Here is a 26,478-nt window from a genome sequence, read left to right as displayed (position 1 = left end):
ACGTGCTGCTAAGATAGTGATGACTGACTCCGCCCACTTTTGCCTTAAAAAATTAGACACCTATTGGTGTTGTCACGGACACTGGTGGTTATAGTAAGGGGCGGGACATTTCCCAAACACACTCAAAGCAAAGCGCTTGACCAATTACAACACACTGCTCCAGTCGACCAATCAGAGCACGCTGTGCTTTCAGAAGGAGGGGCTTCATAGAGACAGGAACTAAACAGAGCATTACTGACAGACTGGGAAGAGACGAGCTGCAACAATGGAGAATATGGGGAAATAATGTGCTTTTGAACATTCAAGCATGAAAACTTTTACTGTGTTGAAATAGGGCTTAATAGCTCCCCCTTGAAATCATTTAACATTAAAATTATAAAACTGTATAGGCATATTTCATGATAAGCCAAGGTGACTTCTAAAGACCTAAACTGGTTCTTTTAGATGAGGTGGCAGATGTTCGTCTTCTTTATCTTGACCGGATGTCTTGAATGTGAATGTTAATATGCAAATGAATCAATAGATGGATTTGAACTCGCAGTCTCCTTTTTTAAATACTTCCAGATACAGCACATTATGAAAATAGTGGAATTTCTCTGGATGAATATGAGTCCCTGCAAAGCAGTAAAGTTTGTTTGGTACTGTATAATGATTTTGGAAACTATTTTGTGCGTTATAACTCTTGGCTGATAAATTCAGAACGACTTTCCCACTGAAGACTTTTGGAGTTCAGTGAAAGATTTGTCACTGTTGATTTTGCCTTTCGCTTTAAATCGCGGTGTTTAACGGCCGCACAGAGCTTTAGCCTTTAGACTCTCCCGCCATCATTGTAAGCAAGATCATAGCTGCAGGTTTGTGCAAGAGCAGTTTCCAGTTTGTGGTTCATGTGAGCTGAAAATCATCAATCATTACCATTGAATATGTTGTAAAAGTGGACATTAATGATGTTATTTTTATATAAAGGGTTTTGCTTTCTCAGAGGTTATTCTAGGCCCAGTGCACACGCTGAGTCTCTTTAAAGCTAAACATGTCATCATTTTGTCATGTTTGTCCCAAGTGACTGCTGACATAGTTTGATTGCTAATGTAAAAAACATCTGACAACCAGGAGACGGTAATTTATACTAGCTGGGATTTGGCAGTTTTGGTCAAGTAAGTGCTTCTTGGCAAATCAGATTTCAAGATGTGCTAATTTTACATTCACACATGAAAGATTTTCCCAGTCTGTGTGAAATTTGAAAGCACAGCTTGAGCAATGGGGTGAATCTCAAGAAGCCTGTAAAGACCACCAGAAAGTCAAAGAAAATGAATCCTGTTTCCCATTACTGTAATACTAAAACCTTAAAGTAGTATTTAAAGGATTAGTTCATTTAAAAATAAACATAACCCCATAATTTACTCACCCTCAAGTCATCCTGGGTGTATATAACAGTCATCTTTCTGATGAACACAATCAGAGTTATATTAAAAAAACTTCCTGATGTTTCCAAGCAGTGTTGTAGTCAAGACCAGCTTATTCGAGTCGGAGTCGAGACCGAGTTCAGAGAAGGTCGAGTCCGAGTCGAGACAGAGTTCAGAGAGAGCCGGCGCGATCATATTTATATTTACGTAGATGCCTCATCCGACATTGAGAAATCAATGTTAAGTGATCTCTTAATTTTTTTTCAGAGCTGTAGATATTTGATCGTGATATGTACATATATATATATATATATATATATATATATATGATCGCACATTTAGACCTTTTTGGACGGAAGTAATGACGCTGGGCAATACTAGATGAGATTCGCCTGATATGAGGAAAACCATATCAAATACTGTTGGGTAAACAGTTGAGAAAGCGATCGATTTGTGTCTTAAGACATCAATGTGTCGCCACGAGCCACAGGGTTTAATATGGATTCGTATGTCTATGTGTTTGAGAAATGTGCCGGAGGAAGAGTGGGCGGGCGGTCAAACATTGTTGGTTTGTTTTAGTTTTATGACTTATGACCTCAATGTGGCTGTTACATGCACACTGGATAACAGATGATGTAGCAGACATTTTCACTCATAGTTAAGAGCTAAAGGCTCGCTCCACATCACATCCTTCCTGACCTGAGTCCTGCTACCTTTGCACTAATGTTAGTCATGCGCAGTTGCACTTCAGAAAATCACACATCATTGATTACTCATCAATTTAAAGAAATATTAACCTAGAGTAATAATCATGAATATTTTAGATGGGACTCGAGTGGACTCGGGAATAAGTCGAGTACATATGTTAATATGTTCGAGTACAAGTCAAGACCGAGTCCATGACGAGACAGAGTCCGAGTCCTGAGTACAAATCCCTGTTTCTAAGCTTTATAATGACAGTGAACTGGGCCAACATGTTTGAAGGCCAAAAAAGTGCATCCATCCATAATTAAAGTGCTCTACACGAGTTAATAAAGGCCTGAAGTGAATCGATGGGTTTATGTTAGAAAAATATCTATATTTAAAACTTTATAAAGCAATATTAAAGCCTCCACAAGACCGCCTTTCCTATTCAACTTTCCAAAAAACTGTAACTGGTGCAACTGGCATCGGACGCAGCGTAAGTGTTAGTGTTAGGTGCTACACTTTCTGTGTAAGTTGAATACGGATATAGATATTTTACTTTATAAAGTTTTAAATAAGGATATTTTTCTTACATAAACCCATCGATTCGCTTCAGAATCCCCCTTGATTTTCTTATTAACTGCATGGATTACTTTTATAATGGATGGATGCACTTTTTTTAGATTGTGAGCCCTGTCACTGCCATTATAACGCTTGGAAACATCAGATATTTATTAATATAACTCTGATTGTAATCCTCAGAAAGAAGAAAGTTACCTAGGATGGCTTGAGGGTGAGCAATTCATGGAGTCATTTTTATTTTAAAGTGAACTAATGCTTTAAATTATAAGGCATTACACATTATTATAGTATTTTTCTACAGCATTGTATTAGTATTTTAGTGTAAAAAAGCTGTATTTTTGTAACGTGGCATAGTATAATTAGAATCACCAGTAATAATAATGAGAATTTACAAACAAAAACCAGACCTAACACAGACTTTTATTTGAATTTCGTTTGATTGTTTGCATGAGATTCACCCATGGACATCATTACAATGACTTCATTGACAAAGTGATGTCATATAGTGTGCATTTTGGCTCATCTAAGGGCCATTTTGTGGTCCAGGGTTCGTGCAGCAAAGCATTGGTTTGCAGCTGTACTCTACTGTACACTCTGGCATTACTGGAGACTTGAACACAGAACTGCAATTCTGAGCTAAGGTTGTGATTAGCTGACCACCTTGGTCACAAGATTACAGACTGGTGACATGCAAAGGAAACCTTTCAGTTTCAGCTAACCCATCATGCTTTGGAAAGTTGAGACGGTTCTTAACACTGAAAGAATGTATTATTCTATCTCAGGTTTGTTTGTGCTTTACTAAAGGCCTGTTCACACCAAGGACAACTGCTGTAATGATAATGATAACTGTAGTGTTTTAATACTCATTCTTAGAGACATCTACACCACAACTGTAGCAATAACGAGAACAATAGTTGGAATCATTTTCAGAAAAATCTTTCCAGCTAATGAATGATAAAAACATTGACAGGCAAAAATAATCCAACTGACTTTAAAGTGCTCGGCGACAAAACTGGAGTGCATGCTTATAAGAAAAATAACGTTATCATGCTGTAGACACTAATATAGGCTAGTTAATATACTACACAGCAAATATCATCACGCACCATTTGCACTCAACGGGCATGAATGATACTTCAGATTATGCAGTTTGTTAAAAATAAATGTGCTGTTACTCATTTGGACAGATAAAATAGACAAAAATGACAGCGACACCCTAGCATATTGTGGAGAATTTTGCATTGGCAATGTCATGGGGTGAATCTCATGAAGCCTGTCAAGACCACCAGAAAGTCAACAAAAACGATGTTGCTCAAAGAAAGTGAAGCCTATAGGAATCCTTCCTTATTTGTCTCAAATGGCACTGACCCGGAATTGTGCCACTGCCAAACCACATGAACATGCATCATCTGAAGGGTTATGGATTTATAACAGTTAATTTCTTTGTAATAGGTAATAACAACATACAAGCCTTTATTATCAGAATTAAGACACGAGTGTCCACAAAAGTGTGTACACTGTGCCAGTACTGTGTTTAACAAGAGTGCTTAGAAAGCCATAGGAAATGAAAACAGCCATTAAAGGGTTTCTATGGTCAACCACACAATACCACACAGAACACTGGCCCTTTCTTCATGCCAGTTCCTTCCTTTTATTAAATCCCTCTGATTATGAATTTAGTAACTGAAATTAATCCCTGAATAAATGCTTTCCGAGTTAGATTTGAAGTTCAGATCATGTGAACAGTTTGGAAGCACTCATCACATGAAGCACAGATTAGACTCATAATTGCTTTTTACTGTTAATGTGTGGTCGCATTTATCATTCCTCATGACATTTTGTAAGTAAAATCCAGTCATTTTTATTAAAATCTTCACAATTAGGAGTTTTGTGCAAGGGCGGAAAAGTTTTCTATATAGATTTTGCTCGTGTTCAATTTGGTCATGCAGTGGTAAGCATTAAAGCCCAGTCACACTAAGAGCCAGATTTACTAACAGAGCAAATTAGCGTTTAAGCGTAATCGCATAAAAGGAAAGCGAAACTCCTACAAATGCATATGCAATAAGGTAAGCCATAAAACAGGCTGTCCACACCATTTTAGTGCAAATTTATCACAGCATGTCTTTAAGAAATCCTGACAGTAGGTTTTTAATGCCAAAAGAGGTTGCGCTGGTGCGAGCTATTAGTAAATATAGCCCCAAGAATAATAACTATAAAGACAAATATATAAGAGTCCAAATCAGTGGACAATATCCTTCTGTTTATTCTAAGCGCATGCTTGTCTGTCGCTTTAAATCCTCAAGCTCGTTACAGAAGGATGGATTTTGATTGGCTGTAAATTAGTGGTTGTAAAAATCGTTCTGAAAGTTATTCCAACAAAATCATTTCTCTGTGCTGTTATCATTAATATTGAGAATGATTTTTAGAACTATATCTTTGTCATTATATTTATAGCTATCGTCTTTGAGCGTGAACGGGCCTTTAAGGTGCAGTCACGTTACCGGTACTCTACGAGATTTCACCAGCAAGTAGGATTTCAATAGGAATCCATGCAATCAAGAGATTTGTGTGATGGCAGGTTTTTTCCCCCTACTTGCATTTCACTCATGTTGAAGTTGGTCACACAAATTCACCGCAATGACCAGTTAAGGTGCGGTCCAATTTTCCATTGCTCAGCGAAATTTCACAAGCAAGATCAAGTCAGTTCAAAAGGAATCCATTTTGCAAGTTGGTGACGCAAGTGCCACATTGCCCAATATAAAGCTACTTGGTTTTAAAAGCATAAAATGCATAGCACACACAAATACTGTTAAAAAAGGATTTTCAGTGTAAAATGTATAATAGGTAAAGAACAGTAAAGGGTTTCATGCACCTCAAATAAAAACACTATTTGTGCATGTATGTACATTTCAGTTTGCTTGCTGTCTATGTAGACAGGAAGTATCAATGCAACGCTTAAGAGATGGAAAGTAAAATTTGAAAATTATAATTTAAAACCACTTCCTGTCTAAAACGTGAATTTACTCATTGAATTCATAAGGTAGAGGAAATGGTGGGGAGAAGATGGACAGCCAAATGTGCAACTATGAAATGGAGGCAGATAGATATAATGAAAGTCTGACAGGACAGAGTGAAAGACTAGAGCAGAGCAAAATGAAACCATATGGTGGGCATTTTCAGACACCCACAGTAGCCAGAATGGGAGGACTGGAGAAAGTTTGAATGCAAAGTACATGGTACAAAAGAACTAGACAGCATCACTGTTATTTGGCCCTGACCGTTACAACACACTTTCCCCTTTACAAAGAATAGTCTCTCTTCTTATAGGTTTTGAATTGATAGCGGCAGTATTGTATTCTTAACTTCCCAAAAGCTTTTGAACATACTATTTGGATAAGCTTCTGAAATGTACTATCCAAAGCCTTAACTTAAGACCCCTTCTACTTATGGGAAGCCAAATGCTGGTTGCCAAAGATGTTGACAGTATTGTGGCAAGAAATATGACCTTGCATTTGGACTGCTCATCTACAAAGTATGAATATCGGATGTATAAGACGGTCAGACTTTTTGACTGAAAAGAAGGGGAACCAGCACATTAGATGGTCAGCCGCAGAATGACATAATAGCAACATGTGGTGACGCTACATAAAGAAAACGTTGTATTCCCCCTAAAAAAAGGATGGAAAAAACATTTTGGTGGTTGCATCCGCATGTAGATTCTCATAGTGTATTCAAAGGGGAAATTACAGATGGTAAACCAGTTAATATTATCTGCTGACATGATGATTCTAATTTGTGTTCGACAATTGGCATGTCTTTACATAATGAACTAATTAAACTCATTATAGTTGGACAGAAACTGTTATTGGAAGAGTTGAGAGCGTAACTCTAAACATAGCTTATAGGCCGTGGGGTTAATGTTGTCATGGGAGAATGGTTGAGGAAAGGATGACTTTTGTGAATTTTTGTCAATCAGGCAAAGTTTCGTGAATCTCTTTCATGAAGATTTATGAACCAACCCGAGATGTCTAGAGTACTGAGTAATGTTTGGATTGCACTACTGAAGTATGTGCACTAATGCCTTTTTATTTTTCAGCTTCATATTTCTATTTCACCGAAAAATGTCAAACTCAACATTGACTGCCAAGAGGTGGCTGAGAAAGAGATCAAAGCAGCCAACAACATATCCACAGACGGCTACGAAGTCCTTGGAAAAATGGCAAAGTCTGGTGGTTCAAAGAAGCAGTCAGCCACAGTAAGTGCAGATTGTTCCCCTCGTTCCCTTCAATACGGTAAAGGATCTGAACATGCACTATTAATCCTATGAATCTACCCTGTCATTCCCATTGTCCCCTCATACTCAATCAGTTGCATGTCCTCCCACCCATTCATGCCTGAACGGATTCGATTTCTGTCTGTATTCCTTTTCAACACACTGTTGGGTGCATGCGGGCATGGTTTTTTTTTTTATCCCCAACTCCCCGCTCTCAATGCGAGCCATCTGTAACATCCGTTTGTGTTCCCATTTGTCTCTCCCTCAGTTCCAACTCCAGATGTTTGATATTGTCTGCAGTTTGGGCTGGACAAGTCGAGACAAATGTTGTGATATTCCAGCAATGGTAAGTAGGGATTATGTATAGATTGTCATCTTGAGGGGTGGGCTTTGTGACTCTCTGAGTTTGTGCCTACTCTTTAGTCAGTACGATGGCTTTTAGAGAAAGCCGATTAACCCTCTGGGGTCTGAAGTGTTTTCTGGTTTTGACATGCCCTGACTTATTTCCCTTACATTAAGGGAAAGATTTAGGATTTCCCTACATTTGACATCTTACACAGTATTACACTGTTTTTTTGTTTTGTTTTTTTCCCAACAACTTTTTGTTGGTTTAAGTTAAAAAAGTATGTAACCTGGTTGCCTTAAAATGTAGAGTTTATTGAAATAAAAAAAATTGAGTTGATACAATGAAGGAAATTGGTTTAATAAATAGAAACTCAAAATATTATCATATCTGAACCCCATAAAAATGTGATAATTCTTGAAAATAGGTTGTCGATTCTCAAACATGTTCATTGTATGAACTCAGATTTTTAAGGCAACCAGGTAACTTATTTGTATGCATTGTTTGTGAAAACAAAATTAAGCCAATTAAATAGGGCCATAAAACTCATACTGAATATTTGTTCACAAGACTTTTGAGAAATGGATCTTGTAGCCTAGAATTTTTGCTTCGAACTTGCGTGAAAATCATCCTGCCCACTCATTCACTTAAAACAATATAAATAACTGAGGTAACTGAGAAAGTGTGATTGAGTTTTGCAGACTTCACAAGACATTTCCCCTAAACACAGCTGTCAAGCTTCTGAGCAATTCATGGTTGTGTTTTGATATGCCGATTGCCCTTTTCCATAATGTATCTTTGCACAGTCCCTTTGCAGCAGTATGTCACTGTATTGCTGTCAAGCACAAAAAGGGCTGTCAGTTCAAAATTAATCTTCCTTAAAATCAAGCATAGAGAACTGTTAGAGGAGACACATTAATGCATTTTTAAACATTATGCTAGTGATGAGTGAAGTAATGCATGACTCACATCAGACTATTGCAAATACAATTCAATGTCCACACAATTAGTGAATTTAAATTAACTTTACACAGTATTCACTCAAAAGTCCAAAAACACTTGACCATGATGAAACATGGTCACTTGACCAAAACGATAATAGCATTAAAGGGCTAGATCACCCAATTCAAATGGAAAATTCAGTCATCTTTTACTCTTTCCAAACCTGTAAGAGTTTCTATTTTCCATGGAGCACGTGTATTTGTGTTATTGTGTGAACCGTTCCTTTAACATTTGTCTTCACTGGAATTAAAGAGCTTAGCCAAACCCGTTCATTAAAAGGGAGTGTGCACATACTTTTGTCCATGGAGGGCAGGTAGATGTACAGCATTGTGATCCTCATGTGGCCAGTGCAGCAGTTGTTTTTTTTATCTTTGCTTAAACTTACTTTACAGTAATAAACTGGCAAATATGTTGGCCAGAACTTAAAAAAATGCTTGAATAATTTTAAGATTGAACTTAAATTTATAGTAAATAAACCTTTAATATAGTAATAATACAGAAAATTTTACTTTTTTAATAAAATGACCACCACCATAAAAAACTATGCCATAAATCAAAGTTCATCACAAGTGACTTTTTTTCTCAAGCTGATGTAAATATTACTATATAGAAGGTGACATGCAGTTCACTTTTTTTAACTGTTTAGTGTTTTCAGCAGGATCTAATTTATATCTCCATCTCTGTAGCGAGAAGAAGCCAAATGTCCCGCTCTTCCTCACTCCTGCACATGTGCTCAGGACAGCATTGGTCCACCAGGCCCAGCGGGCCCTCCGGTAAGATCATTAGAGTCCCCTGACATTTCTTCTGTCTCTGAAGTCATCATGCTACCGCTGCAAATCTCTCTTCTGATGATGAGGATGAAAAGGTCCAGAGTTCAGGGATGGTGGGATATTTTCCCCAAAGGCCCAGCGCTGTAATTTCAGCCCTGCTCTTTACATTAAGCACAAGAATATGATTATGGGGCCTCTTCTCTCTACACCATTATGCATGGATTGAACATCTGGGATTACTGACGGTTAACAGCACAGCATGAGCTAATGACTAGTGACTTACTCATGGATTCGCTTATAGGTCAGAAAGCAGAAGTGAAGACCATTAGGTAGGCCTTGGACGTGTGCACTTGGAGACATCAGTCTTTAGAGCCGTTTGATAGTTTCTTATAAAACAATGAATCCTCTGAAATCCACTGCCATTGAGATTCTAAGTATGCTTTGTTTTTTCTAGGGCGGCCCTGGTACAAAAGGCCCACGAGGTGAGAGAGGAGAGTCTGGCCCCACGGTAAGCTCATAACCTGCTGATAAAAGCCAAACGATCAGATACTTAAACAGGTTCCTCCATTTATACCTTAGAAAGAGGAACAGTTTCTCTCAGCCCTTTGTTTAACTGGATAAAGGAACAGAATTTTAACCTATTCATTCCAGGGTGCAATGGGTCCACGTGGAGAGCAGGGTCAACCAGGACAGATGGGACCTCCAGGCCCACAGGGCCCTAATGGATTGTCTATTCCTGGTGAACCTGTAAGTAAAATACAAAACTTTGCATTGAAAAGTATTATTTTGTACAACATTTTTGATCATTTTCAAAACAACTTTCTTGGCCCCCAGAATATTTGAAATAATCTAAAAAATGTATATTTATATATTCTTCATGCATTCTTTTTTTTTTATCAACACTTGAATGTAGGTGAGTTTCATAAAAACACAACATTTTGAGAAAAACGCTGAGAAAATCACATTTTTGTCTAAGACTACATCTGGATCAGATGAACGATCAAAACACGCATGGAGTAGATGTAATCCATCAACACCTCCAAAGCTTCACAGTCCTGTAGCTCATCCTGGGTCCACATTGTAACATTAGGCAGTTTTAATTTATATGGTGTTTAATGTTGATGATCACATCATTTTACATATGCATCAGATTATGCTATCGCTCATTTCTGCTTCTTTTTCACCTGTGTTTTGATCAGGAGATTCAGTACTCAGAAGATGCATAATAGCACCCCCTACCTTATACAAGGGGAAAAAAGGGAAAGACATTAGAGTTAATTAAGATTATTTCTAATTAAACCTGGAACAGTGATGTTATTGCTACCTTTAAGAAAAGTAAGGTCAAGACATTTAATTTGTTTAAAGCTAGCTCCTTTTTATGCATTACATTTATGTCATAACTCTGCTCTTTTTGCTTAAAGGATACCAATTTCTACTCTATTCATTGAAAGTGTTTTCTGTTTGTCTTTCTTGGGACATTAAAATCATGCACGTGTCTGGCTATAGTAGTGTATAGTGCAGGTCTAATTTATGACTGAAAGCTTCAGACCCATTTATTTAACAGAGCCAACGCTCACGCTGTCATCCACATACAGCTGAGATGTAAATTTATGTCATGTAACAGAGGAAAGAGTGTGAACGCCTGCTTCATTTCTTCTGTTTTCAGGGGCGGCCTGGACCTAAGGGAGACCCCGGTGACCCAGGTTTACCTGGACAGCGAGTAAGTGCTTTTTTGTTTGAGCTGTTTTTGAGCGGCTTGTGAAATCTAGTAAATTGTGGTGTACAACAGCTGTGTTGGATTCTGAAAGGTTTTATGAACTGTGTTCAGGACATTATCAGATAAATGGCTTTATAATTGGATTAAAGCTTAAGCTAAGAAAATTACACCACACTTAACTTCACCTTTTAAAACACTGAACAATTGGCAGACGCAACGCAAGTGCTCTTAAAGCACAGAGCAGAACTATTGCTAACACCTCCATCATAACGTCATTTTATTTTGGACTTCCAATGTCTGTTCTTATTGCTGTACTGGATGAAGGCATTACTTTGCAAGAAGTTTATTTGTACATGGTCTATTTGGTAAAACCTTCCTTCTCTTCCATGGAAAGGTTGAATTAAGTCATATCCTGACAATATTTGAAATTGCTCGGGTTTGATCCACGAACAGCTACATCGTTGTTTGAAACAACCACTGTATGATGAATGACATCAAGTATTTTTCTTTTTTTCCAAGGGCCCTGTTGGCGCTCCAGGTCCACTTGGCCCTGTTGGACCTTCTGGTGCAAGGGTAAGAAGTTTTGAAGTGCACCTTGAATTGGTTTCCAGTTTTAGCTTTGTTATCCGACTTGTCTTGTCAGACAGATTTAGTCAGTTTTGTTAGGCCCATCTCAAGTGTGTGTTTGAACTCAGAGGTAAATCTTCTCTCAGACTCTGTTAGCTGTCCATCTTGTACAGTTCATGATGACATATGTTTTTGTTCAGGGTCAGCCAGGAAATGAAGGCCCATCTGGACCAAGAGGTCCATCGGGACCAATGGTATGTAATGTGGAAGCTTTCGAGCAACCGATGAGTGTGTCATGTAGCCTGAGAAATCAGCTGAAGTATCTGCCATACATCAAATGACCTGTTCTTCCTTCTGTTAACTTAATACTGTCCACATTTCTTTCACAAACGCATGGAGCTACAAGGACATTTAACAAAGTCACACGTAATGCCAGTGTAGCACAATACTAATTAACAGCGTATTGTTTGTTTTATCATTTGAAAGTCCCAGTTGATTTGAAATGTTGTAATATAATGCAAACATTTACATGTTTAATTTAGCAATTTAAATAACTACACTGGAGAAAAGATTTACTCAGAAATTGGTAGTAAATTTAACAAAAAAAAGCAAAGTTGCAACATAATTACAAATGTAGAAAGACTGAAACAGTATTTTCTTGTAAAATGCTTGCAAAATTATTATGCTGTATTTTTTGGGGTAGTGCTTTTTTTAAGGTGACAGTTGAATCGTACATGTACTTACTATAGGAATAACAACACTAAACCTTAACCTTATTGTTAGTACATGCAGCTAATATATTAATATTTGCTCAGTTATTATAACAGTTGCACTTTATTTTACAGTACATGCACTTATGTGTAAATATGTATACTTACAGTGTACTTTGGGTTAAAGTTAGGTTTAGGGGTAGTTTACTACCTAGTTATTACCCAGTTATTGTAATAGCCATACTAAGCATAGGGGAACAGGACTGTAAAATAAAGTGCTATCATTATTACGTTACAACAATGTTATCTTAAAAAAATGTGCAAGTGTCCTTTTTGGATCCACTGTAATTATTACCCAGTATGACATTTGATGTGCAAGTGGCTCAACTTTCCCAACTGTAATGTCTAATAGATCATGTACATTTATTTAAGGTCAGCTTGATGCTGATTCTCTCAGTGTTAGTGATTGCGAATGAGTTGGTATTGTGAGTTCAGGCTGTTTATCAGAAACTGATTGTTAAATATATCATATCTGAGTAATTCTTACTGAGATCCATTTTTTTAGGGACCTCCGGGATCACCTGGAATGCCAGGAAACTCAGGAAAACCAGGAAAACCTGGAGACACTGGCCTCGCTGTATGTACATGCTCAAATGGCTCTTATTAAATCTCATTTACTTGTTTTAAAGTTTTATATATATATATATATATATATATATATATATATATATATATATATATATATATATATATATATATATATATATATATATATATATATATATTATATATCTCAATTCAATAATCAAAAGATAGCACATGCATATGTGTGTCAGTGAATATTACCAAACCTATGGTCACTAGCTACAGATCTGCTATAGGTGATATTGATTTGAGTGATTTCTGACTCCTCTTTTCTCATCTGTCAATCACAGGGACCTGTTGGCATGAAAGGAGAGAAGGGTGAAAGGGTAGGTGTCACTTTTATACACTTCATCACAGGAGTGCCTCAGTGCATTCAAAATGTACTAACTCTAAATGCAAAACTGAAAAACACACTAAAGTTAAATGTACAATCAGGTGCTTTACTATGTTAGTCAACACGTCAAAATAAGTGTACTTCATTAAAGCATGACTCTTAAGGGTTAGTTCACCCAAAAAGGTAAACCTAATCATCATTTACTCGCCCTTGTGTCGTTCTAAACTGTAAGACTTTAGTTCATCTTCAGAACACAAATGAAGATCTTTTTGAATAAATCTGCCATTGACATCTATGCAACTACCACTTCAAAAAGTTCATAAAGGGACTGTAAAACTAATCCTGATGAATTGAGCAGTTTAGTCCAAATGTTCTGAAGAGAAACGATCGCTTTATATGATGAACAGATTTAATTTAGGCTTTTATTCAGAAATTGTTGAGTAATATTGACTACAATACAATACAATTAAGTGGCCTTTTGTTTTAGTAATGTTATATTATATCCAAAGTTATCTTATATTATCTTCAACATGTCCTCCAACCAATGCGCCTATATAGGTCGTTTCCTTGAAATACGACCCATAGGAACATTTACTAAAGTTACACCCCTATCGACAATATTTTAATGAATTAAATACGACACACAGGAACGTTTTCTAAAGTTGTGCTCCTATTGACAGCAGGACACTTTCATTTTAAAGCATTTTTCCCTTTTATCTGCTTAATATTTCTGGTTTTGCATAGCTCAGTTGATAAAGCATTGCACTACACAACAACTTGTGATCATGCGATCGTGAGTTCGATCCCAGGGAACACGTGCTCATAAAGTGTGTATGCACTATAAATCACTGGGTAGGTTTAGGGATGAGGTGGGTGTAGTTGTGAATTAAAAATATATATATTTTGTGCTAAATGGAAATATGACAAATGGTGGTAAAAAGTCCAGACATTGCATTAAAATGAACACGCATTTTGATTGGTAACGACAGTCATGTCATTTCATGACGTCAGACGTAACACGACATTGTCATTATTTTTACGCCAGCTAGAGGGCGCATGACTTTAAAACGTAAATATAGGTCGTAATAAGGTGCTTGAAAAATGCCCTATAGAGTCGTATTTTTTGGAGGACAGGTTGATTACCTTAGGTTCTTTTTAAATCTTCTGTAACACTTTAGTATGGGGAACAATTATCACTTTTAACAAGTTGCATATAAGCTTGCATATTGGCTGTTTATTAGCACATAAAGCACATATTAATGCTTTATTCTGCATGACCTTATTCTACATCCCTTAAAGGGGGGGTGAAACACTCAGTTAGCGCATTTGAATGAGGAAGCACGCGATCGTGCCGATTACTGATGTTTACTCACTCGACGATAGCCAACAGCACAGACATTTGAAGCAGATTTACTCACCGGCTGCTTCCAAAGCAGGACCGAACCTTTATCGCTGGGACCGCTCCGTCAAAAACACACTTCTTTCGTATGATTTGGTGAAGTCCTGTGACAGCAGTGGCGTGTAAATCCACTTTGAGACGCGACTGAAACGATGTTGTGAAGCTTCCCGTCATTTCTGCGTTCAAATCGGTTCAAATGCAGCGCTGCCTTCCCGGAATGCTGTGCTAAAGCGTTGAAGTCGCTCGACGTCACCCATAGGAATAAAGTGGAGCGCGGCGCGCGTCATAAGTGTTCACGGACGACTGGATCTGCACCTGAGAGAGTGTTTATGGCCGTGCATTTCCTCTCTCGCTCTAGTAAAGCGCACGCGCACCCTACCGGGAGAAGAGCCCGTACGGCCCATACAAGGACCTTCCGTTCTATTATCGTCAAGTCGAGCCATACTCGAAAAAAACTCTCCGAAACTTGTGAGAAACCGGAAGGAGTATTTTTGACACAGAAATACTCCATCAAACGTCCAACATTAGTTTTTGAAACTTTGTCTATATTTAGGATGGGAATCCAAGTCTTTAACAGTGTAAAAAGCTCAGTATGCAGGAAACAGCATTTCACCCCCCCTTTAATCCTACCCAATACCTAGACTCAAACGCTACAAACACTACCTTACTAACTATTAATAATCAGTAAATTAGGAGATTATAGAATATGTGAATATGTGTTCCCCATACTAAAGTGTTACCAACACTGATGTTGCTGCCACAGAAAAGCTTTTGCATAAGCAAACACAACTACAATTTCTTAAGAAAATGTAAAAATCACATTTGCTCTGTTTTCCAGGGAGATACTGCATCTCAGAACATGATGCGCTCAGTAGCAAGACAAGTTTGCGAACAACTAGTCAGCAGTAAGCCATCTCAGCGTTTATTTATTTATTTATTTGCCAATGGTTTTGTTCATGTTAAAAATGTAAATGTTTGATTTGCTTGTAGGACAAATGAGCAGAATCGATGTAATGCTGAACCAGATCCCCAGTAACTACAGGAGCAATAGTCCCGGTCCTTCCGGTCCTCCAGGCCCACCTGGCAACCAGGGACCCCGTGGAGAGCCAGGTCAGACCGGACCCAACGGGTTCCCAGGAAATGCAGGATTGCCAGGGTCTCCGGGAGAAAGAGGTATGCACACACAAATCAAAATGAAGCATTCACATTTTGGCTTGTGGGATAAAAAATGGACCAGAATATCATAGAGACTTAAGGATGGGAAACCACAAACATCTTAGCTGTACCATATAGCAACACCCTGACAACCACCCACTCTAACCTAACATTGTGATGCCAAGATTTGCACACACAAAAAGTGTAAACAGTTTTTGTGCAAAGTAGATCATTGGATTTGAATTGCAACAAAAAACAAAAATGTCTAAAAAAACTGTAGGAAATATTTGATGCACATGATTCTAATAGATTGCCTACCATTTTTCCTTAAAATAATCCAGATGTATATACTCAGTGTTTGACGTTTCTGCTAATTAGTCACGTATGGCATACATTTTTTTACTGCATTTCCCCTTAACATCCTAGGACCGCCGGGAGAGAAGGGAGAAAGAGGAAGTCCAGGCATTGGTACTCGAGGGCAGAGAGGATTACCTGGACCTCCTGGTATGTCTTCGTGCAACCTAACGCCACCTCATTTTAACCGCTCCATTTCACTGCTAATTATATCCAGAGTTTGTGTGCACACTTGTCCTTTCAAGGCTTTCAGATGCAGCCTATCCAAAACCTCCTGATTTATGGAACCAACTCTAATGATCATTAACAACTGTGATTTCCACATAGAGCAATTTCCATATCACAATGTTTATCATTGTGAGAGTATTTAGGCATGATAGATGAACATGATGATGAATCATTACGAAATGAATGGTCTGTTACGCAACTGCTGGTATTAGTTTTTCCAAACGATCAAGAACAACTTTTTCCCCTGGATTGTTTGGATAGGTTGGATCCAAAGTGTGCTAACCCCTATCAAACTGTGTTGTGACAGTTGGGATTAAGAGACCCTTAAGAGTTTGAAAAGGAAGTCAGAAGAAGTGTTTGCCTTAATAGGCCTGTAGCACAAGTCAGACAAATCATTTTTGAGTCATAGATATGAAAATAATTAAGTTATTTCTCCATCCTGTCCTGTTTATGTGTACTCTTTGCCTCTTCAAGGATCATTGGTAGAATTGAGAATCAGGAGCCGGATTCACAAAAATCTTCTTAAGGGAGAAGTTAAGAAATTTCTTAGGATAAATTTCAAGTAGTTACTTAGTGCAATTCTTCAAAAGTCTCTAAGGACCCGATATACTCGAAATCAAAGAATGAACTGGTGTGATGTCATTTTGAAACTAAATCAGGCCAAAGCGAACTTCATTTAGGAGTTTGAAACAGCTTGCCAAAAGCAAACTTTCTGGAAAACTTTGCTCTGGCCGGTAAACACCTTTGAACAACCATTGGTCCGTGATGATGATGTAATAGGTGGGTGTGGCTCTGGGTCTCCACCTTCTTTGAAATCTCCACCCACTTTTCAACTTTGAAATCTGCTACGGTTCATTTCTTTTTACGTGAGCAAAAACATAAACACACTGGAGAGCTGCTTCATAAAATAAATTTGTAATTCTAATTGAAAGAAACTGACTATGTTTTTTCATGTTTAAAACTATAAAGCGGCTTACTTTTAAACATAAAGTGCTATATAATCAAACGTAAATTAACTGGAGTGCTCCAAGCATATCCTCAACGCTATGAACAGAGGCTTGCCTAACTGCTGTTTTCTCTCCATTATTTTCTCATTTGTATAGTGTGTTTATTTTGTTATTGAGTGGAAAGCGTACAGCTCATATTTACATGTTCATCTGAAGTCCGCTTTCAGCAGTGTGGGTGCTGACGTCACTTCTATTTACCCCTAAGCTAAGAGCTAAAAGATCTTCGTCGTGAGTATATCGGGGCCTTAAGAGGTTCTCAAATATTTTCTCTTTTTTGTTGAGAAGAAAATGGCAGGCTTTGGTGTTATTCTTGCTGAAGGTTTGTGCTTCGTATTTTAAGGTGTTGTATATTTTAAATAGTTATTTTTTAAAGTCGGCATGAAACAGAAGTTTCTGAAGGGCTTGATTTTGTCTTTGGAGAATTGATTGGATGGCTGTGATTTGCTATTGGTGGATCTCAACAGGTTGCCCCGCTCTCGTCATCAGAGAAGGGAAGAGATGAGCTGCAAGAGGGAGGGGAAAGCATTCTGATCAAGATTACAATGAACACGAATAAATAAATAAAAAACGCTAATAATGTGCAAGTATAAATCATTTATAATACATTACGAAAAATTCCATAAAAAAATCAATTTTTCATTTAAGCAGCCAGTCTGTTGGCAATAATTTAAACAAACAAAAATATGACATAACAGTGTCAATGTTGCAAAGTTCAGTTATGAAACCACTTTAAAAGCTGCTCTACAAAAGACAATAATGTTGTTACACTTTATTTCGATAGTCCACATTATACATTCTACTATAACTAACTTTGCAACTAACATGTAAACTAATAAGAGTATTAGCAGACTGTTAGGTTAGGATTCAGGTTAGTAGGTCTGTTTACACCTGGTATTAAGATGTGTTTTAGTCGATGGGATCACAAGTGAGCGACGCTAAATACAGGTGTAAACAGGGTCGGAAACATTTAGAGCTTGTTCACTTTCGATCACTTCCAGTGGTAGTAGAAAACATATCAGACCAGATTGGTTACGTAGTGTAGATGTTCATGTGAATGACTGTGTTCGAACAGCCACAAAAGACGCCTACTCTCCTCCTACTGACCTAATGCGTAAGCTGACATAATGGGAAGCGCGCTAGCCAGACGGGATTTAAACTTTGTCGGCTGAAGACAAGATTATTTTCTAACTATTTTCTCTCACCATTTCTGATTTCTAACACACACTCACAGCATTCGGCAGGTCTTGCGGCTCTCAGAGCAGAAACAAAAGCTGATGTTTTCCGTGTGTTCATATGTAAATTGCATGAGCTTATTTTGTCCATTAGATCAAAAGATCTGAAAAAGATATTTAAAACCCATACAAAAGTTGTCACATAACTTATAACAATAACAATCAGCAACCTGACAAACACAAAAGCCTGGAAATAATGATATTTTCAGTAAACGAGGCACTTACACTGCAAAGCTGGCCAAAATGGTAGTTTCCATGCTGAGCCATGTTCAAAAGACCAAAGTAATCCAGTTATTATTAGAGGAATTTGTACAGACATGTTTGGTGTTTTGATCTCAGTCACGATACAGTCATCCCAGCGGAACACAAAGGGTCTGAATGAATTATTGGCTCCATGGTAACTACAGCAACACTCTGTTCAACAAACACAATTCTACACTTTCTCCAGGGGACACGTTAAATTGCTATCCAGCATTTGCCGGAACGAGCCTCTCGCAGAAAACTGTAAAGAAGTGGAAACGTCTCCCTTGTGGAAACGATGCCAAGGGCTCTGTGTGAATGAAATACACAGCCGTCGTATACGTACAGTAGGAGGAAGCTTGCGGTGACTCACTGTTTGTAGTTTGACTTGTGTTTTCTGTGGAGGCTTTATTGGCAACACATGTGCTGACATCAGAGCGCACAAGAGCGAGAGTCAAGGGACAGCATTCCAGTTCGGTTTATACCGTCTAGACAGAAAAGGGTTGGGGGGAAGAACTTACCCCTTCTTCCTTTTAATTAAGCAGTCAAAATATTTAAATTACAGTGCTTGAAATCAGTTTTCCCCTTCCACAACCAGCAAAAAACCTAGAGGCGAAGTAAAGTGCGCTTTCTTACACCTCCTCTGCCATCTTTTTCTCTCTTTTTTTTTCTCCCAGGGCCACCAGGGCAGTCTCAGACCGGGCCCCCTGGTCCCTCAGGCTCAGCAGGGCCCCGTGGCCCACCAGGGCGGCAGGGTGGACCTGGAGTCAGGGGACCACCTGGACCTCCAGGATACTGTGACTCCTCCCAGTGTGTCGGCATGCCTTACAATGGACAAGGTTACCCAGGTAAGCACAGTTCGGTTGATTGAAAAGCTCTGTTCCAAAACCTAGTTGAGCTCTTGTTAAGGTGTTTACCTTTTTAGGCACTATTCTGAACGGAACTGGAACACTCTTCATAGGCAACGACACAAATAGAATTGCTTCCATTGGAATTTAGAATCAGCATGTAGCAACACTGTGACACTCTAATAAGCATTATAATACAAAGAACAAAATAGTAAACATAAACCAATTTTTTTAGCATTACTTTTTATTTTGCTAAAATATAGGGTAAGCTTAGCCTGACAAGCCAGACCCACATCAAGATGTTTGGTCTGGAAACTCACCATTGACAGCTCAATCCGAGGGGCGGGATAAACGGTTGTCTTTCAAACTCCCTCTGCACGCGATAGGATAGCGCTACACCAACCAGAGCAACGAAGGTGAAGCAGAGCTAGTTGCTAGATTAAACATTCGCCGTATCCGGTCGGCAAAACTCCGAACACATCTTCCCTTTTTAAGAATGACTTCAGTGCCGTTCTTTGTTCTTTTCTCAGAGAAAAGCTTAACTCCAAGTCTTCCAGAGTCGTGGTCAAAGCTGATTCAAAAGACCGCCGTTCGCCAGTTTCTGTGTCTACTAGAAGCACGCAAACGCAACTCGGCCGTCGTCATTAAGGCCCCTCCCACCGACTCTATACACAATGTGATTGGCCTGGCAAGAGTTTGGCGATTACTGCTCAGAAGGGTATTGAGAGTTGCTAAACGACACTCGCAGGAAGATTATATTTGCTGCCTGGGGTTGTCTAGATTTCTAGGCTAGGGTAAGATGGGAAGATCTGTCAAAAAATGAAAAAAAAAAATCAAAAAAAGTCCTAACCCTATCCTTACCCCTAAACCTAATCCCATAACTTATCCCTAAAATCAGAAGGACTTGATAGGTGGATAATACTGATGTAGAAGCACATAACCCTGACTGTAAGCCTAAACTTGACATAAACTGTAAACTTCCCTCAAATCTGATTGATTCAGGTTGATTGAAACGTTCTAGGAACGTTATACTTGGGGAAATCACATTCACCAAGATGGGAGATATCATCACAATTAAGAACAATGTGAAAACTGTAAATATATTTCGATACGATTTTAATTAATCTATTAACGGGAAATGAATAGAAACATTTGCACAACGCTCTGTGCTCATCGTCTCCTAATCAGGACCCGAAATAGATAAATATTAAGTCCACTGAAGCAGTGGTAGGATGATGTGCCAACAGTGGGAAACTCAGTATATTCGTGCAGTAAATACCATAACATCAATTCCGATTTGAAGCTTGTGACATATAAGCGAGCACATCACTTTATTTAGTGATCATGGAAACAGTATATTCGGATTCATCAACTGGAATGATTTTAATAGGTGTCCCTGTAAAAGTATCGACACTGTCAAAAATGTGCCATTAGAGAAGTGCTAATATAGCATCATTGTTTTAGTTGATGATTTTGAGACTGAAATTTCATTTTTGGTTCCCGATATTTTGGTGCATCACTACTTTTAACTGCATTTATGAGACGTTTCCCCATCTTTTATGGAATTTTCCACCTTTCCATGTTTTTACTGTTATACGGTAAGGGGCACTATTAGTACTGAATCTCCTGATCAAAACAAAGGCGAAGAAGAAGCAGAAATGACCGATAGCATATATAAGCGGATTCACATGTAAAATATCACGTTTATCAACATTAAACACATATAATATATCTAATGTTACTGAATGAAATGTTGACCCAGGATGACCCAAGCTTTGGTGGTGTTGATGGACTCCATCTACTCCACCTGTGTTTTGATCATCATCTTGTATCTGATCCTGACGTATTATTTGACAAAATATTTGCTCAAAATGTAGCTTTTTTGTTTGAAACTTACTCACATTCAAGTTCAAGTAGCCATGCTAAAAATATAATGTGGTTTTGTTTAAAATCAGAGGGTCTGTTCTTTCTTTTGATATATTGAATGTTCAGATATTCATACAACAAAATATTTTTGAATTAATCTTTTGTAAAAATATAAAAATTCTGGCAGTGGCTGGAAATAAAAAAACAACAACATTGAAACACTTTATTCTTGAAATGTACTTGAAGCTAACCCCATGAATTACAATAAGTATATATATATATATATTAAAAAAATAGCACTATTGACAACTTGCCACTTCTGTCCCATCTTACCCCAAGGGTGTACTTTTATGTTTTCACTTCAAAATAACTTAACTGCTGTCACTTCACAAATCTAAAATCATGAATGTGTCCACAAACAGACGCAAAAACATTGATATTCAACATAATGCATCGTCGCAGATCAACCTTTTTCAGAGACACGAAATTAGATTTCATTTCACCCCAAAAGCTTTCGATGTTCATATCCAGATGAAATCTCAAATAACAAATCAAGTTCTTTTATAAGACTATCTAGGTTTGGAACAGAGCTCTAGCGTAAGCGACTAATGATATGATTGCCATGAGTTTGCTTCACAATATAGCTAATTAATCAAGAACTGCATGTTTAGCATTTGTTTTTTCGTTTTGTTACACTTGAAGGTAGTCGTTATGCCACTGAGATGAACTAACCCGATCTTTAACCCATTTCAGGTTTTGCGTAGTATGCTATCTAGACTGCCTGATCCCTTACCTGATGTTAGCACTCGCTCATGAGCTAATAAGGATAACCACCATGGATATGATTGCTGAATATTTGCTGGCCAACTCTAAAAAACAAACAAAAAAACAATCAAACCAAAGAAAGGACTGGACTGCCACTAACACCAGCTGAGCGCTACTATATCATACTGGAGCCAGTGATGGTTACGTACCAGTGGCCTGTTTGCATCTAGAGCAGCAAGAAAGAGCTTCGTTTTGCTGAGGACGCATGTGAAACTACTAACATTGAGCGGTTTTGTTAACAGTGTTCAACAGCGGTTGCTCTTTAAGAGGGTCAAATGACTGTAAATAAACGAATTGTGCCTTGTAAATGTTAATCGATGACACAGTGGGCTAAAGTTAACAGCAGTCATCAAGCTTGCACCTGATAACTCGCTTCTTGCTGACCGCTGACGGTTCATTTTTCCCCCTCTGGTGATATGTGCAGGACACGCTCAGGTTACAAATGTAGTGTGTGCCATTAGTATATGCAACCATGAAGTTTTCGGTATGTTTGCAGAGTGCTGCCTTTTTCTTTAATCCGGGTTTTTTTTTTTTTTTTTTTTTTTGTATTGTGATTTCTAGAATTGTTTGATACCTCACGTAAAATGTCCACACATTTCCACAAGTGCATTTTTTATACATGTATGTTTGAGTAGCTCTAGTTCTAGTGTAGGAGAAAAATCCAACGCAAAGTTGTGGACAACTGGCGAATGGGTTAATATAGAACGTTTTTGCCTTTATTATTAACACTATGTATAAATGAAGAGTTGAAATGACATGTTGGAACCAAAAAGCACATGCTCAGCTGGCCAAATGATATTTCCAAGCAGGCCCCTACCAGCCAGAACCTGAACCCTACGTAGTGCCCATTCCAGCCCAGCCGTCGGAAGATATCGAGACACAGTCGCCAGGTTTACGAAACCAGCGTGGAAAAAGATCGCTATCAAGACAGGAAGCTGAAAGAATTGATACATAAAGTGAAACTGTCAAAAACTGCATTTAAATCCAGATAATTTAACTACACAGAGAGGCGGATATTCAACTCTCATTTCCTCGTGAGAAACCTGTGTGCTTGCCGACGGTTCCACAATGTGTCTTTGCTTGTAACATAACTGCATTTGTATTTGTTCAGTAATATGTCCTATAAACACTATGAACTGATTCCTTGCACATTTGAAAGTGTAAACGTGCTTGCTGCAGTGCAATTTGTTGTTGTTCTTTCTCTCTGTCTCTCTCTCGCTCTCAAGGAAAATGGCAAACGGTTCAACCTTGATTCCTAAACCTGGCTTTTGTTTTCTTATCCTAAACCGAATATGTATCTGTTGTATACCAACTCGCTCCAAAAGAGGAATTGCATGCCTGTGTTGTATATTTAGTAAGGACGTTTACAATCAGAATATAGTTGTTTTTCCAATGATATCAGTTGAAATGCAGTTGGAATTTGTTGCAAGTCTATGGACATAGAATAGCTTTTTTCATGTCTGAATTGCACATTGTGAATTCCACGGCCTTATTTTCTTATTTATTTCTGAATCAGAAGAGGCATTTTTCAATAAAACTACTGAAAATGTTTAATTGCTGTTGTGATCTGTTCTTTCCTTTTGAAATTGCATTTAAAATGACATTCAGTTCCTAAGTTTGAATTGACGCAGCCACTGTAAAATGATTTAAGTAAACTTGGATGTGTAAGTCATCCCAACTTAATTGACATTAAACTGACTTAAACAGTTCGAGTTAAAAGAGTTAAATGTGGAATAACTTATAAAAACAGTTGAAAGTTGTATGAACTTTTTTTGATGAGCAATGAAAAACTTATGTTATCAAAACTTATTGATCATATCACAAAAAAAAAACAAAAAACATTGTTGGTTTAACTAAAAAAGTAAGTTACCTGGTTGTCTTGAGTTCATTAAAATTAAAACTTTGAGTTAAGTTGATTTGACAAGAGAAACAAAAAGTGAGAAATCATGAAAATATTTTTTAGTAGTTTTTTTTAATTATATACTATGTACAAATGTACACACAGTAAGTGCGCTGTATCAAATAATTAATTTACATTTTAGTAGAATATATAAGGACCAACATTTCTTTACAGTGGAAAAATGATCTTTAGATTTTTAAAATGTCTTCATATATATTAAGAAAAGAGGTTGTTTTAAATATTCACAGAAAAGTTTTATGGGGAAGCAAATTTTTTGTTTTTGTTTTTTTTTGTTAGACAGATTAAATCTCACACATAGGCAATTCTAATTAGTTTTACTTCAAAAAAAACATGCAAAGTAATTGCCTTAAAAAGTGACGTGAAATAGGAAAATTTTGTGCTTAGTTTTGTTCACACACCCAAGAGTCCTTCTTGTAACTAAAAAAGAACAGAATACTTGATAATGTACTTTAAATAAAATGTAATTGTTCCCATTGTTGTGTTTTGATGCGGAATGTTGAAGTGTGTGTGTGACTCAAGCATGGTAAACTGCAAGATATTGGTAAAAATACAGAGATATAATATAAGCCCATTAAAAGTTTCATAAAGTGTTAATGACATAAGTATTCGCAACATTTTAAAATATCATCATGAACATTGACACGAAATATAGTTATGTTACACGTCATTCAGATTATAAATATATATTTATATATAACTCTGAAAAAAATTAAGAGACCACTGCAATTTTTTTTCTTATATCAGCATCTCTACAAGCATGGAAGCCATTTCCATTCCAATGTCTGTTGAATTCCAACATATATATATACAGTCTTGTTCAAAATAATAGCAGTACAATGTGACTAACCAGAATAATCAAGGTTTTTAGTATATTTTTTATTGCCACGTGGCAAACAAGTTACCAGTAGGTTCAGTAGATTCTCAGAAAACAAACAAGACCCAGCATTCATGATATGCACGCTCTTAAGGCTGTGCAATTGGGCAATTAGTTGAAAGGGGTGTGTTCAAAAAAATAGCAGTGTCTACCTTTGACTGTACAAACTCAAAACTATTTTGTACAAACATTTTTTTTTTCTGGGATTTAGCAATCCTGTGAATCACTAAACTAATATTTAGTTGTATGACCACAGTTTTTTAAAACTGCTTGACATCTGTGTGGCATGGAGTCAACCAACTTGTGGCACCTCTCAGCTGTTATTCCACTCCATGATTCTTTAACAACATTCCACAATTCATTCACATTTCTTGGTTTTGCTTCAGAAACAGCATTTTTGAGATCACCCCACAAGTTCTCAATTGGATTAAGGTCTGGAGATTGGGCTGGCCACTCCATAACATTAATTTTGTTGGTTTGGAACCAAGACTTTGCCCGTTTACTAGTGTGTTTTGGGTCATTGTCTTGTTGAAACAACCATTTCAAGGGCATGTCCTCTTCAGCATAGGGCAACATGACCTCTTCAAGTATTTTAACATATGCAAACTGATCCATGATCCCTGGTATGCGATAAATAGGCCCAACACCATAGTAGGAGAAACATGCCCATATCATGATGCTTGCACCTCCATGCTTCACTGTCTTCACTGTGTACTGTGGCTTGAATTCAGAGTTTGGGGGTCGTCTCACAAACTGCCTGTGGCCCTTGGACCCAAAAAGAACAATTTTACTCTCATCAGTCCACAAAATGTTCCTCCATTTCTCTTTAGGCCAGTTGATGTGTTCTTTGGCAAATTGTAACCTCTTCTGCACATGCCTTTTTTTTAACAGAGGGACTTTGCGGGGGATTCTTGAAAATAGATTAGCTTCACACAGACGTCTTCTAACTGTCACAGTACTTACAGGTAACTCCAGACTGTCTTTGATCATCCTGGAGGTGATCATTGGCTGAGCCTTTGCCATTCTGGTTATTCTTCTATCCATTTTGATGGTTGTCTTCCGTTTTCTTCCACGTCTCTCTGGTTTTGCTCTCCATTTTAAGGCATTGGAGATCATTTTAGCTGAACAGCCTATCATTTTTTGCACCTCTTTATAGGTTTTCCCCTCTCTGATCAACTTTTTAATCAAAGTACGCTGTTCTTCTGAACAATGTCTTGAACGACCCATTTTCCTCAGCTTTCAAATGCATGTTCAACAAGTGTTGGCTTCATCCTTAAATAGGGGCCACCTGATTCACACCTGTTTCTTCACAAAATTGATGACCTCAGTGATTGAATGCCACACTGCTATTTTTTTTAACACACCCCTTTCAACTAATTGCCCAATTGCACAGCCTTAAGAGCGTGCATATCATGAATGCTGGGTCTCATTTGTTTTCTGAGAATCTACTGAACCTACTGGTAACTTGTTTGCCACGTAGCAATAAAAAAATATACGAAAAA

General features: G+C 37.7%; 1 protein-coding gene across 8 annotated transcripts in view; it reads left to right on the top strand.

Moving 5' to 3' along the window:
- col12a1a (collagen, type XII, alpha 1a) overlaps positions 1-23,735 on the top strand; it is a 111,103-nt gene extending 87,368 nt beyond the window's left edge. For 5 of the 8 annotated variants that reach the window (XM_067456171.1, XM_067456176.1, XM_067456174.1 and 2 more), the window contains 15 exons: positions 6,763-6,921; positions 7,208-7,285; positions 8,971-9,057; positions 9,509-9,562; positions 9,706-9,801; positions 10,721-10,774; positions 11,291-11,344; positions 11,539-11,592; positions 12,614-12,685; positions 12,984-13,019; positions 15,265-15,331; positions 15,417-15,599; positions 16,008-16,085; positions 19,320-19,490; positions 22,988-23,735. In XM_067456171.1, coding sequence (XP_067312272.1) covers positions 6,763-6,921; positions 7,208-7,285; positions 8,971-9,057; positions 9,509-9,562; positions 9,706-9,801; positions 10,721-10,774; positions 11,291-11,344; positions 11,539-11,592; positions 12,614-12,685; positions 12,984-13,019; positions 15,265-15,331; positions 15,417-15,599; positions 16,008-16,085; positions 19,320-19,490; positions 22,988-23,136 — 1,392 coding nt within the window. In that variant the 3' untranslated portion in view covers positions 23,137-23,735. Of the gene's footprint in view, positions 1-6,762; positions 6,922-7,207; positions 7,286-8,970; positions 9,058-9,508; positions 9,563-9,705; positions 9,802-10,720; positions 10,775-11,290; positions 11,345-11,538; positions 11,593-12,613; positions 12,686-12,983; positions 13,020-15,264; positions 15,332-15,416; positions 15,600-16,007; positions 16,086-19,319; positions 19,491-22,109 lie in introns of all 8 variants that reach the window. The other 3 variants (XM_067456178.1, XM_067456172.1, XM_067456173.1) reach the window with 2 other exon arrangements.
- The last annotated feature ends 2,743 nt before the right edge of the window (positions 23,736-26,478 follow it).

Source organism: Pseudorasbora parva, chromosome 10 (genome assembly GCF_024679245.1).
Source record: "Pseudorasbora parva isolate DD20220531a chromosome 10, ASM2467924v1, whole genome shotgun sequence".
In the NCBI taxonomy this organism is placed as follows: domain Eukaryota; kingdom Metazoa; phylum Chordata; class Actinopteri; order Cypriniformes; family Gobionidae; genus Pseudorasbora; species Pseudorasbora parva.
The sequence above is the reverse complement of the archived record's forward strand: the minus strand, read 5'-3'. Positions and strand labels throughout refer to the sequence as shown.